At 40.9% G+C, this 17508-nt stretch overlaps 1 protein-coding gene across 1 annotated transcript; it reads right to left on the bottom strand.

Annotated features, from left to right (window-relative positions):
* Positions 1-2712: 2712 nt before the first annotated feature.
* LOC122784510 (acid-sensing ion channel 2-like) lies at positions 2713-5933 on the bottom strand. The gene is made up of 2 exons (XM_044049811.1): positions 3420-5933; positions 2713-2727 (listed from the first exon to the last, which is right to left on the bottom strand). Exons 1-2 carry the CDS (start codon positions 4125-4127, stop codon positions 2713-2715), a joined length of 723 nt encoding a protein of 240 aa, XP_043905746.1. The 5' UTR covers positions 4128-5933.
* Between the last annotated feature and the right edge of the window lie 11575 nt (positions 5934-17508).

Raw genomic sequence — 17508 nt, 5'->3', positions numbered from 1 at the left:
GTTATGAGATATCTCTAGAGATACTGTTGATGCATTACAGTGGCCAAGCACATAGGTCCACCTTTTTCATCTGCTGAGTGTGATATGGTGCTACTCTTCAACTCTGAGCACTTTTTAATTTGTCATTGCAGACGCAGTTATCTAGTCCTCACTGGAGCCCAGAAAAAACAGGGTGGAGATGTGTATCAGAATCACATAGAAAGAGGCTTCTAACTGTGGTGTGATAAGGCATGACTTAATTTTTTTATTGTAGATGGTTGGAACATGTTTTCCTGCCCTTTGATACATTTCTCTAGCTCAGTCATCCTATTGTTAAGTTGGGGCTAGCTGTGCAATGGCAGTGTATCACAGTGGATCAGCCAAGATGGGGGAACAAAATAGACCACTACATCACAAATCTAATAGATATATTGATTAGCCAGCCTTCCCCTGGTTCCAATTCACATTGATACAGTAGATTCAGCACATGAAATCCTACTGCTGCTGCTGCTGCTGCAGGCAGTTGGCCAGAATTATGGGATCTATTTGTATTCCTAACCAGAATGACCAGACACCTATGCTCTATCCCATCCTTCGAATTCAACCTCTATAGCTGTAGCTTCATAGTCTTCATACCACAAACCACCCATTGGCTTAAACGTATCCTCCACACTCCTAAGCCTGTAATAAGCAGCCTTAATTAATATTGGATTTTCTACTTTAAGTATTCTCAAAGATACACACACACACTAGGGCTGTCAGTTTGGAAACAATCAATTTAAATGAATATATAATGACCTGTAATGACCCCTCCCTCACCACACTGCCGTTGCCACCCCAATACTCCAATTTTAATAATTGTTTATTTACTAGCAGTGCTGCTAGTATTAGAGTATTCATACAGCACTGAGTACAGTAGGATGTAACAAACACTCCTGGATACAACAGGAGGGAGCTCCAACAGCTTTTAACTAAAATGGTATCGGTTCTATGTTAAAACGTACAGTAAAAGTATAGTTAAACGATAGTCAAGGAAATGGCCAAACTTATATGGGATAACTGATATCATTTGCAAGAAACACAAGTCAGCCTGACACAGATATTTTTGAGCCAGCTTGCAGAGTTGCAGTTACCAGGTGCACTGCCTGCATTGCCAAAGCACTGTTGCTGCTGCTACTGCCTTTGTCAAAGTAACTCAGTTTGTACATTCAGTTCAGTACATTCACTGTCATTTGACATTGCAAGCTTCCTCTACAGGATCCTAAGGGGTACTACTTCAAATGTTCCATGAGACGGCGGCATGAATTTCAAACAGTAACTGCAGATCAAATGTGACCTTTAGCCCTCACATTTAAAATAACGCATGCACACACACAAACACACGCAAACACACATACACACTAACAGGAAGTGTGTGCCTGTGTGTTATCTACCCTCTCATTTAGTCTGGTCCTTGCATCCTGTTTGGTCTATGAGTGACAGTGCTCTGAGTGCAGTGATAAATGAATAGGCCTCTGGGAGTCTGCTGGTTTGAGGAATAATACAATTAGCAACATCACTGAGGGCCGGTTAACGACATGAAGCCCACTATGGGGTAAAATAAGATGAAAATGAAGGTAGGACCGGTAACGTAAAGCTGACAATATCCTAAAACAAATGTCTATGACATGACACTATGAAAGTACATTCAGGATTGTACATTCAGTGCTGTAGCAGCTGCCTTGTGCTTTAACTCCTTTGGATGCATTGATAGTTCAATGTGATTGTTAAGAATGAGTGTTCAAAATTTGTACACTATCTGTTCTTGGAAGACAACTTTCCACTATCATCTTTAGAAGCAGTTTAATCAATGTTTACACAATGTTGAGAAATGAAATGCCAAACGGCTACTACACTAAAATCCAAACAAGCATTGCTTATTCCCCGTAACAAGTTTCATCTGATTCAGCTCTCTTGAATGTATTACCTTGACATAAAAACTGATCTGTGAACAATGAGGGGGGAAAGCAGTTGCATCAGATTTCATTTCCAACTTTTGTACTAAATCTGAAATTCAACTCAAAAGGTATTTGGTCTCTACTTGCATGAAACATTTGTCAATTTGCATTGAGACAAAGTTGAACCATTGTTATGCTTTCAGCACCCAAGTGCATCATCTGAAGGTTATGAAAGGCTCTAATGCAGATTTCGATGTACCCACCAATTTGGTATGTCTACACTACCATGGCTGGGTATGTAGAATCTTAATTTTCAATCTGTGGGTGTTGATATACTGCACCTGGTACGTATGGAAGACATCCTAAAGCAACAAAAACAACAAAAAACTGGAGAAAGCACTAAGAGAGTGCAAACGTCCACCAAGGACACCCAGTTTCCCACAATGTCAAGATAATCAAAAAATCCTTATTCTCTTCCTAACCAGAATCTAATATTTTCTTCTTCGGGCCTGAACATTTTGGGTCATGCTACTCGCAATCATTACATTACATTACATTACATTACATGTCATTTAGCAGACGCTTTTATCCAAAGCGACTTAGAATGGAATCAAGTACAATTAGCCAGGGGTGGAATCGAACTTGCGACCATGATGTCTTTGGTACACAAGGTAGGGTCTTAATCACTGAGCCACTCTACCCCACAATCACACAGACAGACCTTGGTGGAGGTAAAAATGGTAAGTTTATGAACCATTGCACAAACTGAATTTATCTGCTATCCCTTAATTCACCTTCAGTCAGTCTCTGACTGAGAAAAAAGAGCAAAAAGAGAAACATAACACAAATGAAATGACAATCAAAGAAGAAGTTTAAAACAGTTTGAGTTTGTGCAGTTTACTGTGGAAAAAACCCATCTGCCATGCCAGGGGAATAAACAAGCACACACATCCCCAAACCCACAATCCCTTACACAGACAATAAGACAGATATGAGAGAGATGAGACACAGGCACTAAACTCCTCCAGGAGGTTATACAGTGCTGCAAAAGAAACTATCTGATGTGGAGGGACGGTAGCTAAAACGCTGTGCATTTCATCCATGTTAAAATTGACTGTAATGCATGTTCATACCATTATTACACCCAATTTATTTACTTGTGCTATATTTGCTGTATAAGCCTTTAAAAAGTGCTGGTGGTGTTTTAATGGTTGTGCTGTTCAGTGACAGTTAAGCTAATCTTTTGTGTTACGACCAAGGAAGCTTAACAGAAGCTTAATTTAAAGAGGTTGCTGGAGCCTGCATACCACGTTTAACAGCCGTACAACATAGCCTTTAAACTCACTGAAAAGACAATTAAATTAAGCAACATCTTGTTTTGGTATGATGCAATGGCAAATATTTGCAACCTTTATCAGTAGTTGACATTTAGACAAGATGCTGAGAGTAACAAGGACAAGATGAGATATTGAAGGGGTGTATGAAGTTTTGAGAAGCAACTACTGAAGTCAGACTTACAGAAGAGAAGTTGTGAGCTCCGCAGGGCTCTCCTCTGTATTTGCATGAAAGCAGCATGTCATCCAGTTGGTGGCTCAGTCTGTCCATAAACTCCAGATTGGTTCCTTCAAAGTCTCTGGGTGGCAGGAACAGTCGAAAGTCTGACAGCTTCCTAAACCAGGCCCGACGGTCATCCTGAAGCAAGTCCAGAACCATAGGCCTCATTGTCCGGTTAGCCAACAGCAGCCCCAACCAGTGGCCGGCAAAATATAAGTCACTCTTGGTGAGTTTGTAGAGACGAATAGGGTTGTTGTTGCAGATAGTGACGGTGGGGAAGGCCAGTTCTTTTGCCCATTCAGCGTGGACCCGTGTGTATGTGGGGAAAGAAAGCCAGTGGAGAAGGCGATTGGAGGACCAGGATAAAAGTAGCCCCAGGGAGGTGCAGAGGGCTAGCAGCCAGAAAGCCCTACGGCCCACTGAACCACCAGGGACACAAACATGCCTCAGGCCATGCAGACGTGTCCTTGACAGCAAAGTGGAAGTGACCCGAGCCAGAGATGGCTTTGTAGCATGCCGATGACAGCCCTTTCTGATCATAGCTGGGGATCCCCGCCGGAGACAGCGCCCCTCCAGGGCCATAGCTGCCCACAGCGCTCCTACAGCCACGGGAAAGGCTTCATTTCCCAGCCAGGCCTCAGGGGCTGGGGCCCACATGTAGCTCCAGGATAATTTCACTACTGTAATACACACCAAGATATGTGTTTGGCCTTACCAATAGTAATGACCCATGAAGCCTGAAATGTAAATACGCTACACTGTATGCACTCTCTGAAAGCTCGTCTTCTCCTGAAGTTGCAGGAGCTCTGATGAACAGCTACTTGTTGGTTATTGCTCCTGGTCACTCCATGTGATAGTGCCTCTATCACTCAACTCAACATGGAAAAGGAAATAAAAAAACAGCTAGGCAAATGTGCTCCAAGGAAGGTGGCTTCTACATGAGTGACTCCAGCATTCCCTGTGTGACAGTGAACAAGAGAGGATGAGACAGAGAGAGCAAAGGCAGGAGGAGGAGGGAGGGGAAGAGAGAGGCAGAGTGGAGGATGGAATACAAAATACTAAGGGCTAAGCACAGAGAACAAAACAAATGAAATGGTGGTAATTAAAATAATAAGACCATAGTGGAGCAGAATGGTTGGTGTGGTAGAGTCTGGCTTGCCTTGGTCCGATGCTGTGTTTTTTCTTTGTCAGGTTAAGTGCGTATTCTTTGGCTTCACTGGTTTGCAAAGTTGTTCCGCAGCCAGAAGCAGCAATCAGTTAGTATGAGTTTAAATGGATTTCACAAAACTCTCTTCGGCTCATTATTTTCTGTCCCACTTTGCAGCCTCACTTTTACTCCCTCGACTGGTCTGCTCCTTGTCTCTTTTCCAAGTTGGCTTCAAACACTGTTTTAAGGTTGTGCAGATAATCACGGGTTGACTTCATCTTGTAGCAGGCGAGCTTTACAGCACCACAGCTACAGTGACAGACACGCTACGATACACTTTCACATGGAGGAGGCACTGACGCGCATACACGTACATACACTCACAGCAGTTTTCCTGCGGGAGACCGGACCAGAGATAATCTGTTCTGTCACACTCTGATCGCAACATCTCCCCCCATTTATTGTTCTCCTGTTATTCTCTCTTTTTCTCCTCCTCAACTGAAAGACAGCATTTCTGATTTCATTTTTTTTTTCTTGCCTTCAGTATTCCTTCTGAAAATACTCCGCCAAATCAAAAATATCAACTTGCCCTCATGAGTCTCCTCCTCTTCACTGTTGTGTCAGTCAAGCTTCAAAAGCTTGACCTCCTATGAGGCTCGTTCTCTTCTCCCTTCTTCTTCTTGTCTTCTTTTCTACTTTGTACACGTTTCTCTACTACGGCAGGAAAGGCATTTCTGTGTGCTTTCCTCCCTCTGTGTCCTTGTCAGTTTCATCCAGCTTCCTCCCTCTCACTGCTCCGAACGACTTCTCTCCCTTCAGCAGTCTCCCTCTGTTTTGTTCCCCTTCCCTCTCTCGTGGTCTCTTGCATTGTGTGCCGGGTTTCCAAGCAGCTTGTTCTCCCCGCCGCACCGCTTCTCCTCCTCCTGCACCACAGCTCTGTCCACGCAGCTGGTGAGCCCGTCACTGATGAGAGTGCCTGTCTCTGTCTGTGCGTGCCGTCCTTTGCTCCCCCTCCCCTCCCTTTGTCTGCCGCTGCTGCCGTCGACCCACACAGCTACAGTGCAGTGAGAAACTGTTGGATGCGTGTATGAGAATATTTGTGCGTCCCAGTAAAGCACATGGGCTCTCCACTGGGGCTAATACGAAATATTAAGGACATTAGTCGGACGAATGGCTGTTAATTTAATTAAAAAATATTTTTGTTTATTTTCACCAGCAAAATTGATTTTTCCTCATGCTCATACTTTTTGTTAATTCTAAATAAGTGTTAATTGCTGTGCTGCTCAGACGCCTGTTACCATCTTTGAACGCTTAAAGGTGTTTGCAGGTTTTCACTCCAGTTTATAAATGAGGCATTGTCTGTTGACATCATTCAGACATTTGAGAGGCCAGTTTTTTAAACTGATAAAAGTATTTATCAGCATCAATACCACACTGAATATATGTACATTTTCATTATATTACATTATGTAATAGCTCTATAGCATTTAGTTATTTGGCAGACGTTTTTATCCAAAGTGAATTACAAATAATCAACATATTAAGGTTACATTATGTTTGAGAGCGCGGATTTCATACAATTCAAGGTTTTGCTCATTAGCATTCTCTTGCCAGTCAGAGCAGAGGGCATTTTCTCCCTGTGTGACGAAAAAGCACATTTAGTATTGTTCTATTATTTCTTAATTGACTTCCCCTAAGCCCCTCACGGGTGAACGCATATGCAAACACTCAAAGCTCCAGTAGTCTGGTAGCTATAAAAAATTATCACTTTACATACGTTTTTGTAGATGCATACGCAAGGCCAATCTTTAATGAATCGCTTTGAAACAACACAGAAAATGGCAAATATCTAATATCCTGCAAGATCATCTTGCTTCGGCTTGGTATGAGTTAAACTTGAACAAACATTAATTTTCATTGTTTGTTGGCTAAATCTTATCTTTGAATCTGGGATGAAAAGATATTTTGCTATAAAGCCCACACGTGACTCAAGAAAGCTTTCACGTTGTCAAAATAAATTAACGTAGGCCCCAAAAAATGGGATGGCACGTGCATGCCAATGTATAATGCATAAACATCCAAAATACAAAAGAACAACAGTGCAGAATTGAAATGTCAAATGGATGCATGCTTATTTCCTCTAAAATTCAATGTACATTACAGTGACACACACACACACCCAAAGCCTCCAGTGTGAATCAGAGGCAGCCTTCCAGAGCCTGGATCCACAGGCTGAGTAATTATCCAGGAGCCTAAAAAAGCATTTGTCAGTCCAGCCACACAGTGTGTCAGTGTAAAGAAGACCTCAAAATATCCAGAGTGCAATTCTAGAACACGAGGGGAATCACTCATTAATTAGAGGTATAAATCAGAAGCATTATACAGCTGTATAGCGTTGCATGGACAGGACATGGATATGCTATGAAACAACATTGCCCAAGATCAAAGTGGAAAACCAGTCGTGAGAGAAAACCCTGTAAATATACACCACAATTATAGATTCATAGATTCATATTAATGAGGCTGAGAAAGTTTCAGGGATTTAAACCGCTTACTTGCACAGCTGTGGCTCTGCTAAACCCGAGTCTGTCACAATGGAGGCAACAGTTTTTTTTTCCCTTCCCATGTATATAATTCATCAGGGTGAAAGCGTCATGCTGGCCTTGTCTTGTCAGGGGAGGCCATGACACTGGCAAGCAGGTGAAAGATGAGCAAAGTGAATAAGATCAGTGTATCTCCTGGTGTGCAGTCATTCATCAAAAAACCCAGCTTGATTTAAAGTAATGGTGATAGCAGGGAAAGCAATCAATGGCTTTCCTCTGCTTTATGAGTTTCCTAATGTGACAGCAGTAGCAGTTATACTGCGGAAAAAATAACTTGCCCCACTGTGCGTGGGGTGAGGGGAGGTGGACAGCTTCACCTTCTGCCGCCCTGTCCTTGAACTTTCTAGTTTTTAAATGAAAAGAAAAGAAAAATCCCTGGGTGTCCAGTGATTAAGACGAAAGATTGATGCTCATTTAATTGTCATTATATCTGATTGTTTTTGTCAGGGTTCATGGAATGATCCGGAGATAGTCGTCCTTTGTGATGAGGCAGTGGAGTTTGGCTGTGGCCTGTCTGTCATTCTCGGAGTTACAGTGTTGTGTTGTGGTGCTCATTTGCGGCCAGAACACTGGCTCGACACTGCAATCGTTGATACCATATGAAAGTATGTGGATATTTCATGGTTTATGATTCAGATCAAGATTTAACCTTGAACCAACTGCTGCTTTTGTATGAAAGTAAAAAAGAAAGAAATGTTTGATGTAGCTGACGCAGGCAGAACTGTCTTGGTACATTTGTTCCCCCTGAACAAGAAAATGTGTTAAGCTTGGAGGCAGTTTAGGTTAAATCTATCTGAGACATTCCTACAGTAAATTCTCTCCCTCGTCTACTAACTACGCCGTATTCTTATACATAAATGTTTATTCTCATACCAAAACAGTCAGTGTGTGTTGAATGCATTTCCTCCCTCGTGATATGAGCATGTTGTTTTTTTTTTTCTCGCACAGACAAAGACAGAGCGGTCACATTCTTCCTCGCTTCCTTCCACCATTCATTTGTTGTCGATGGAAAAGTAGGGACCCACTCATTAAGGAAACTGCTTCAAAGCACAATTACTGTTCAAAAACACCAGATGGTAGCTCTAAAACAGCATTAAATTAAACTTTTTGGGCCCTTGGGTGCAGCAGAACAAGCTGAATACACAACACACATATATATTATTGCCCTATAAAGTTGTTATGAGGATGACTGAGGCGAATGTTGCTTTAGTTAGGCCAGGTAGAATCATACTTTGTCTGTCTGCTGTTTGGTGCTAACATGCACTAACACAAGCCTAAGTCAAGCTTTAGGACTGAAACAAATATTTTGTTAATGAGCGGAGAACAGAAAAGGCTAAACTGTGCTAAAATCCCCTGCTGTAATAAAAGGAACTTCAGATTCTCTGTGGATCTGTCACTGCATGCAACACCTTATCTATTATACATATATTGCAGCTTTAAGGGGAAAACCCAAGCTGCTGTTTAGAGAAGCAACCCATTCTGACTTCTGAAGATAATTTTCTGTTTTAAATATTTGTCCTTTCTTGTGCCTGTAGTATCATTTCACACAAAGCAAGTTCTATTCATGGGTATTCATTAGATTAGATTAGATTGCAGTGTGTTACTGATTAAATGTCAAGGAGTTCATATTTCTCAGTCACCTTCCTCACTGTTTGAAAACACCAATGTGCATAAATCTACTACTGCAGCTGAGGAGGGTAGAAGGCAACACAAATTTACAGAAAAAAGGCTCTATTGCAAATCGGGTTTAACATAAGTTGTCCTTGTACTCGCAGATGAAGTGACTTTAAACATAAAAAAAGAAAATCTATATTTTAACAGAAAAAGAGTAGAGTTTATTTTACCTGGAGAGGCCAGCACTGTCAATTATGTCAGAGCATGGGTGACATAATGAAACAAGGGTTAAAAATACAGACTTAATAAAAATAAACATTTATCTGTGCTCAGGCTCAACTACCGATGAACTACACATTCAGTCGGAAAGGGACAACTGAGGGGGTTTATACTGCAAGCAGTATACTAGGTATTCTCTCTTTCTCAGGTCACCAGACTGAAAGGAGGCCAGACTCATCTTCATGAGGGCCACGTTGTTCTGGTGCCAATACCAGGGCATAGGGCGAGAGGCAGGGTGCACACATAGAGACACACAATTTAGAGTCAATATGCCTAATCTACAAACCTGCATGTTTTTGGACCCTGAGAAAACACACACACACAGGGAGAACATGCTAACTCCATGCAGAAAGACCATTGTTCCTACCAGGTCATGAACTTGGGTATTCTTACCACAATGAAAATGTTTCATTGTGGTCTAAGCTCTTCCAGGCCTCGACAGTGGTCAGTGGTTTCACTCTGTTTGGCAGTCTTGGTTTCTGATGAGACCACAATCTGGCAAAACATGTGGACCACTAACATCTTCTATCTTGTAAATGGTCCGCATTTATATAGTGCTTTTCTAGTCTTGATGGCCACCCATTCACTCACACTTTCATACAGCACATCTATGTGCATCATATTTTCCTATCACTCATCTTTCATACCATTCACAGCCGCCAGGAGCAGGGGTTAAGTGTTTTGCCCAAGGAGACATCGGCATGTAGACTCGCAGAGCCTACCACTGAGCTACCGTCGCCCCCACAAAAAAGTAAACAAGGTCTTATCACATCTTGTACATTTTCATTTCATGATATTTCTCCTGTTAATAGGGTTTTTTTTGAGGGTCTAAGGATAGAGGGTCACTTGGTGTACAGACTGTGAAGCCCTTTGAGGCAAACTGTGTTTGTGATGTCGGCCTATCCCATTCAGGACCTAGTTTAATGACAGCATATGAACGGCAATGTCCTCAGTTTATACTGTAGCTCACCTCAGTGGGTTTCTAAACACAGTTCCACTTGTCATTAAAGGTCAAGTATAGATTATATTGTATTAAATTACATGAGCTTTAATTATCTCTGTGGGGATTTGTGGTTGATATGGAAATAGCAAAGGCCAGTCCTAATTACCATGAATGAAAAAAAATAAATAAATCAAAGCAAAAAAGACATCATAATATTATTAACATAAATCAAACCACACTGTTGAGTTCAATATTTTAGCCTCTAAAAAACAAAACAAACAAGCTTGTTGTTTTTCACATAACAAGTGGAGCAGAGATAATCCAGCATTACCAGATTATTCTCATTTTAAAAATAGCAGATTATTTCTTTTATCCCCCAAGTCAAATCAGTTCGGGGTGAGTGAACTGATTCCAGGCCAGTGGCTTCAGGGTGTCTAGGGGCCACACATTGCTGCAGTTGCTGATCCTGCAATATTTGCACAACAAATTGAGGCAAATGTGTATATTGATACGTTTTAAAGTAACATGCGAGTGAGTCGAGGATCATTCTCTGAGGTATTAACATGCAAAAACAAACCTAGAGTGTAGCTCACGTTCTGCTTGGGATCAAGCCCAAGAGAGTGAAAGCTTGCATTACCCACGATGCAACTCGACAATTGACCGTTTGATCAGTGATTGCATTGGCTTGGAATAGTCTTCTTTCTGACTCCACACACCAAAATATTCTGTCATTTTTAAACTCTGACTCAAGTGTTTTGGACAAAAACAAATTTCACATTTCACTTTTTGGAAATGTATGCTCTGGTTAACGGGAGAAAATGAGCAGTTTGGTGCACAATCAAAAGCAGAGTGTTTTCTTTTAGTTTTTCATCTCATGCTTTGATTGTCCTGTGGTTGACTAAGTATATTTTCATGTTTCTCCAATGTTTTTTTGATGTAAGACAGAGGAAGCGGCTGTTTGGATTAGGCCTCACATCTGGCTCTCACAGGGCAGCTAATTACAACACAAAGGTGGTGCTGCTGGAAAGGTGCATTAACACGCTGTGTGAGCGGAGGCTTGGTGCTGGGCTCTGCAACACTTCATTTTAATTGTATGCTTAAGTAACTGTGTCTTTGTTATGATGTCAAATATTGGTGTGTTGATTACCCAGCTGGTTTCCCATCCCTATGATTATAACATCCGCTCTGGTTAAACTAATAATCGCCCCAGCTGACACTACCAAAATGCGGTCTGACAGTTTGGCAGCGTACCAGCCACACTCTGCACACACGTTTGGCCTTTAAAGCTCCCCTTGGCCGTCCAATCATTTTGTTAACCCTGATTTTGATTGAGTCAGCACATCCCCCGGTTGAAAAATCAGTGCCACACAATCTATGTTCATGACAACAAACAAATGTGTTTTCCATAAAGATATATATCGCACATTGAAACCAAATTTTCATAGATTTGGTGAAAGAAAATGCACAATTATCTGTTTCTATCAACTGCTGTAAAGCCAATATTGGCAGTTAGTCTACTTAGAAAAGCAGTCGGTGACACATAGGTCTCATAACAGACGTACAAAAGAGCTCTTGATACATGGTAGCATTTCAATGCAGCTTCAATTCATTATTGTAGACATATTGCTTTTGTACTATGTCTTTCCAGTTCATGGAAATGTGAAAACAGGAGGGACATTGTGGTTTCATAATTTATTTTTTCCCCCCGAAACCATTTCCATTGAACTGATTCTCCTTTACCTCCCTCGAGTGTAGATGCTTTAATTTTCTGTGTTTTCCATTCAGCAATTTTATGAGATTGTGCTTTAAAACCCACCAAGTCTTTAACTCTAGATAAGCAACTAGGTGACTAAACAAAAGCAGCATCGATGATGCATTATTTGGAGAACATGTAGGTCATTTGCATTCATCAAAAGAATGGGGGAATGGCTATGAAACCACGGCAACCACCTGCTGTGTAACAACTGCAATGAAACTGGTGTCATTTTTACATTTGCACAACATCCACACACTCTCAACTTTTTATTTGCATAAAAAGCCAGCTAATATGATGTTTATAGATGCTAAAAGGATTCTCCGGCTAGCATCCTTGGAATTAAATTCCAGTTAGATGTTTGAATTTGACTGAGGTAAGGAGATAATGAAGGAATAAAAAAAAAAACCCTGTATCATATTTTAGTCATGTATGTTAGCGTTTATATTGTACAAATGAAAGTTATGGTAATTAACCCCTTCAGTAATTGCACCACAGTCATTTTTTTGTAGAAGCAACAATGTTTTGAATTATTTTTTTATGTTATGTTATGATCCTGAGTTGTCAAACATGTTCTTCCTAATTGCAGTATGTTCAGTAAATGGATAAAGGTGAAAGGAAGTAGTTAGTACCCAATGAACATGACTGATATGACCAGGTATGCAGAGGCAGAGACATGATAAATAATGAGTTTTTCTCTCTCCTATTGTCCCTTGCTTGTGCAATTAACTGGATCCAGCTGCAGCATGTCGGCTTTAACAAGCATTAAAATCACCACTGTGTCCAAACTCATTTAAACATGTGAGACACGTGTTGACTGTAACAATATATTCTCAAACATGACTATAAGCTAATTTTGCAACTGAAGCCTGTCAGGGAAGCCATTTTGCACAGTGGCAACGGTACAAACATACAAAAAGTAAACAATCCCCTCCATTGATTTGAAAACCCACGCATGCGTTGCAAATCAACTTGCATCACTTGCTTGCATCACAGCGCCGAGACTCGGTTATTCAATTTCATAGGCTCATCCAAATGTGCGGCCGACATCCCTGAGCATCAACAGATCCAACAGGCGAATCTCTCCTGACTTAACCTCACTGATGATTCACAACAAAAAAAACTAATGTTTTGAAAGATAATGACGTTCAACAAGGACAAAACATCCCAAGGACACACGTCTAAGCTTTAGTTCAATTAAAGTGGTAACAGTGCTCGTGATAAAAAGGGTCTCAAACCTGCTGCCTTAGTTTAGTTACCGAGTTGCTTATTAAAAGCTATTTTTAAAACTTTTGCATGTTATGTTAGGTGCCATTCGTGATCGGTGCCATGTCCACCTGTAGCTCTGCTGTGCGGTGGCCAATTCCCTGAAGACCTTCAGCCTCCACAGTATATGTAGTTGACGAAGGAATCTCTGAAGGAAACGGCCCTTGAATTAAGACACAGCTTTTTGCATGTCCCAGCCATATTCATCATCTACCACAGTATGGGTTGGTCTCAATATTTGGTTATACTATGCATGTATAAGAAGCACACGTGCAGCTTAATAAGATTTTTCTGTATTTTCTTTTTTGTTTGATCCATTTTCATGTTTTTCTCTGTTGCCCTCCTTTTGTAATTAAATACGGTATAATCAGCATCTAAGTGCTTTCTTTGTTTTTTTTTTTGCCGTCTTCCTGTTGTAATTTCTCTTTATGAAATGTCTTACCCATTGGTTTCTAAGGTAACAGGAGCAGCTGGTCCAGTTGGACCCACAATATGAAAGAGGCAAAGAGGATAAAAAAAAAAAACTGTTCACTACTCTTCCAATAGTTTGTTAGGTGGTCTTTACTGAGAATCAAACCCCACATGATTTGAAAGGAACCTGTCCTTATCTAGTTTCCAAAAGAAAAAGGTAAAATGCAAACTTGACGAGGGAATTGAGAGCTCAGAGCCGAGACTGCCACAACAGTTCCAGCTAATGATGCTATTAGTGCTTCGAAACAGCACAATCAATCAGAGAAGTGATTAGCATGAGCATGTACAGAGAGCTGGGCCATTAGTCAGACGTGCCGTGCGTAACCTTGAAGAGTTAACTAACCACCAAGCTCATGTCTGCACACTGAAAAGCACAAATGGTTTTATGATACTGATGTAAAACAGGATCACTATATTCTGTGTGGTAGTCTGTGCCTCTTTTACAATCTTTAGGTTAACATAGAACCCTCTCTCTATTCACTTACATTTTTACTTTACGTTAACTGTGGAAAGTTCCCCCATCCACAGCAAGAGTCCATTGCTCATTTAACGCTCTTTGCAAAGAAACGTCAGAGGACATGGTGGAGAAACACCCTGAGCTGATCCTGAGCCAGGCCAGACGAGGGTGCTGAGGTGAAGCAAGTGAGAGAACACAGAGGGCAGTCATGAAGCTGTTGTGTAAACATAACGATGGACATGTTACCATAGTTTGCAATTAAAGGATCCAACAATGAGGCATTTTGTAATGAGCTGCAACCTATTTAAGCAAGGCATTACAGTAATGCATCCAATGGGAACACCTCGAGGCAGATGTAACCCAAATGACTGACACGTCACAATCTCAGGTTATTGTTTATTCTGAACAAAAGGCAACTAAATCTTGTTTGCTTCCCTCCAGCTGACTGCCTTCCTGGAGGTATCAACAGAAGGGAGACATCCAAGTTGTTTGGCCACACCTAAAGCTTATGAAATGGCTGCCTTTAAAGCATGCTCTCTCTCTTTGTCTATGACTGAGCAGCATGCTTCCAGTCCTGTACTATTTCTTCCTTTTTGACACACACATACACATGCTCTACATCACTGATGCTAACGCATTAAAATATCGTTTTTAGTTAAGTTAAATAAACTGTTCCGTTTTTCTCCAAGCAATGTGTGAACTCTCCCCTGTGAGAAAGCACCATCATAAAACAATGATTCATGATATTAATTTCATTTTAAGGAGGAGAAACTGTGCAACACAGAAAGGAACTGAAGTCAGTTGGCCATTTGAAGGATTTTGAAACTTGAATCGATCCTTCAGTCTTTTATATCATTAGCTGCAGTCTTCCCTCAGAGCCACATGTGTTTGAACTAAGAGGCAATAAAGAAAGACTGTAACACTGGCACTATATTAAATCCCCACTTGAACAGTGTGTGACTAAGTGTCTGAGCAATAATCCTTGACTGAGGAAAAAATACAGTTGAAGGGAAACATCTCTGACAAGAATACCAGAGATGCTAGGATTTTTCACAGTCACTTTGTGTCTTGATCAGTGTGTAATAGTGCCAGCTTTCATCAGGTTCTCTTATACAACATTACATGAAATCACTTAAATGGCATCCCCAATCATCACACTGCAAAAAGTCTTAAGTTCTAGATACAACTACGACTGGCTTTCCAAGAAAATCCATTCAGTTTTCATGACTAAAAGATTTAATCAGTGCCACATACACACAGTGGGGGTCTAGCTAGCATTGCCTCACAACAGGAAGATCACCAGTTCATATCCCGGTTCAAGTGAAGGCCTTTCTGTGGGGAGTCATGTGGATAATCCGCGGGGTGGGTGGATTGTGTGAAGAATGAAAAAAAAATTATGAATTACAGGTGGGTCACAGTAGAAATAAACAAATAAATAAATAAATAATACGTAAGTTGACATATTGACTAGATCTGAAATGTGAACATTCTCAAAACGTTATTTTGAATAAGGAATAAATAAGTTGACCTAGATAATCTGCGCAGCTGCTGTGTTCCATATGTTTAACAGACTGCTACAATGAATGATAATGCGTGCGTGTGAATATGAGAGTGAGCGGTTGTTCGTCGTTGCATGTCGGCCCTGCCATGGACTGGCGATCTGTCTAAGTAACCTATGTCAGCTGGGACTGACTCCAGCTCCCCCCACAACCCTTGTGTGGAGAATAAAGAGGGACCAAATGGAGGGATGGAAAAATATAATCAATAGAGCAGCTAAGGCAAGGCTGAATACATTTTCTCCAAGTACTCTGGCTTCCCTAAATTGCTCATAATTGTGAATGAGTGGCAAATGGTGGAGTGATAGGCTGACAACCTGTCCAGGCGTCGCCCATTTCACGTCCGACGTCAGCAGGCATTGTGCCAAGCTCCCTCCGCGATCCTCAAAATATAAGTGGTACAGACAAAGTGTGTATTTAATATAATAGTACAATAACATCTGTTTCTTTCGTGGATGCTTTATACAGGGATTTAAACCAGTAACAATGCCTGGGGTGAACACAAATCCTTCAATTTTCCCAGTGATTATCAGTCTCCTTTAGTTACAGATAAATCACACTCAATTAGGAGTATCATCACCCACTATCCAGTGTAGCGCTTGTTTTTTATTTCGTAATTTCCAGCAAAAATAACATTTCTCCTTTAAAGAGACTTAAGTTTTCTGTTAGAAGGAGCAGTGGCAGTTTTGATGGAGGCATCATCAACCAAACTGCCCTCACCAGTCAACATTGCTACAACTTTAATCGTGGGTTAAATATTAATTTAAACTTGAATGAATAATTTTGAAAGTTGATGAATGGTGTGATGGTAAAGCCAAATGTGCATGGATATCAACACTTTTCTTCCACACTGCACTAAATAATTGAATTTCTCATCCAACTCCAACTACCTTTCAACTTGTGCAACGGCACAAACTGTGTCTGGCCAAAAGAAGCATGTTTACGCCTTAAACACATCCGTCTGCTGATCCTTGCTAAGCAGGAGATTCTTGCCGCTTCCTAATCTTTTGACTGGGCACCAGTGATCATCCAGTGTACGTCACTAAATCTCCTAGCACTCATGACAAGTGGAAGCTTCTCAGTGAGGAGGAGGGAGGGGAAGAAGATGTCAACAGTGGAAGACTTTTAGAAAGAGCCATGTGTCCAGCTGTTTCCCTGAGGAAATGTTGACCCTTCTGAGAATATGCTTTTGGCAGAGTGCATGAAGAAGATTGCCCTGGCATAGCACTGTAAGTGCTCCCATGAATACAAGATGAGTTTAAGTTATTCTTCTGCCTTAGACCGACTAGGACAGGTTTCTAATTTGCATTTTATTCGACAGGCTTTACCTATCTTGTTCTGTTGTTTTCTGGATCATATGTAATTCATGTATGGTCAGGTATCATTGTCATTTTGCTGGTGAAATTTCAATTAGTTTAGTGCATAAGGAGGAGAAATCAAATGAATACATGTCCCAAACAACACAAAGAACATCAAGAGGCAAAACTACAGAAGTTTAGAAAAATAAAGTTTCCAATCGAGTTCCATGACAACCACAGGCAAAACTACTGAAGAAAAACACAATGTTGTTCATTTTCCAAGGTGGCACTCACCTGCCTTGAACCTGATTTGTGCTAAAGTTGAGCTTCATAAAAGATTCACTGCTCTAAAAAGACATATGTTACTAACACTGTTGTTTCGTGACCTGTGAATATGTCTCTCAGTCAGTTACTATGGGTATAATAGGTCATTTATGATTGGCAGTTAAAACCCCAGCCACTATCATGAGAGACTTGCAAAACTTTGTAGAAAGCCACTTTTTATGTACTGAACAAGGAGGCAGTTTCTACAGAGCATAAAGGCAGATGTTCCAGCATCTGTTTCTCTGTACCTATAAAATAAAATACTTTGATCCTCGGTCAACCAATAAATTCACAGCACTGAAATTTATTGTGCATGCTGTCTTGATT

Source organism: Solea senegalensis, linkage group LG17 (genome assembly GCF_019176455.1).
Source record: "Solea senegalensis isolate Sse05_10M linkage group LG17, IFAPA_SoseM_1, whole genome shotgun sequence".
Classification (NCBI taxonomy): domain Eukaryota; kingdom Metazoa; phylum Chordata; class Actinopteri; order Pleuronectiformes; family Soleidae; genus Solea; species Solea senegalensis.
This window is presented reverse-complemented; position numbering and strand designations above follow the sequence as displayed.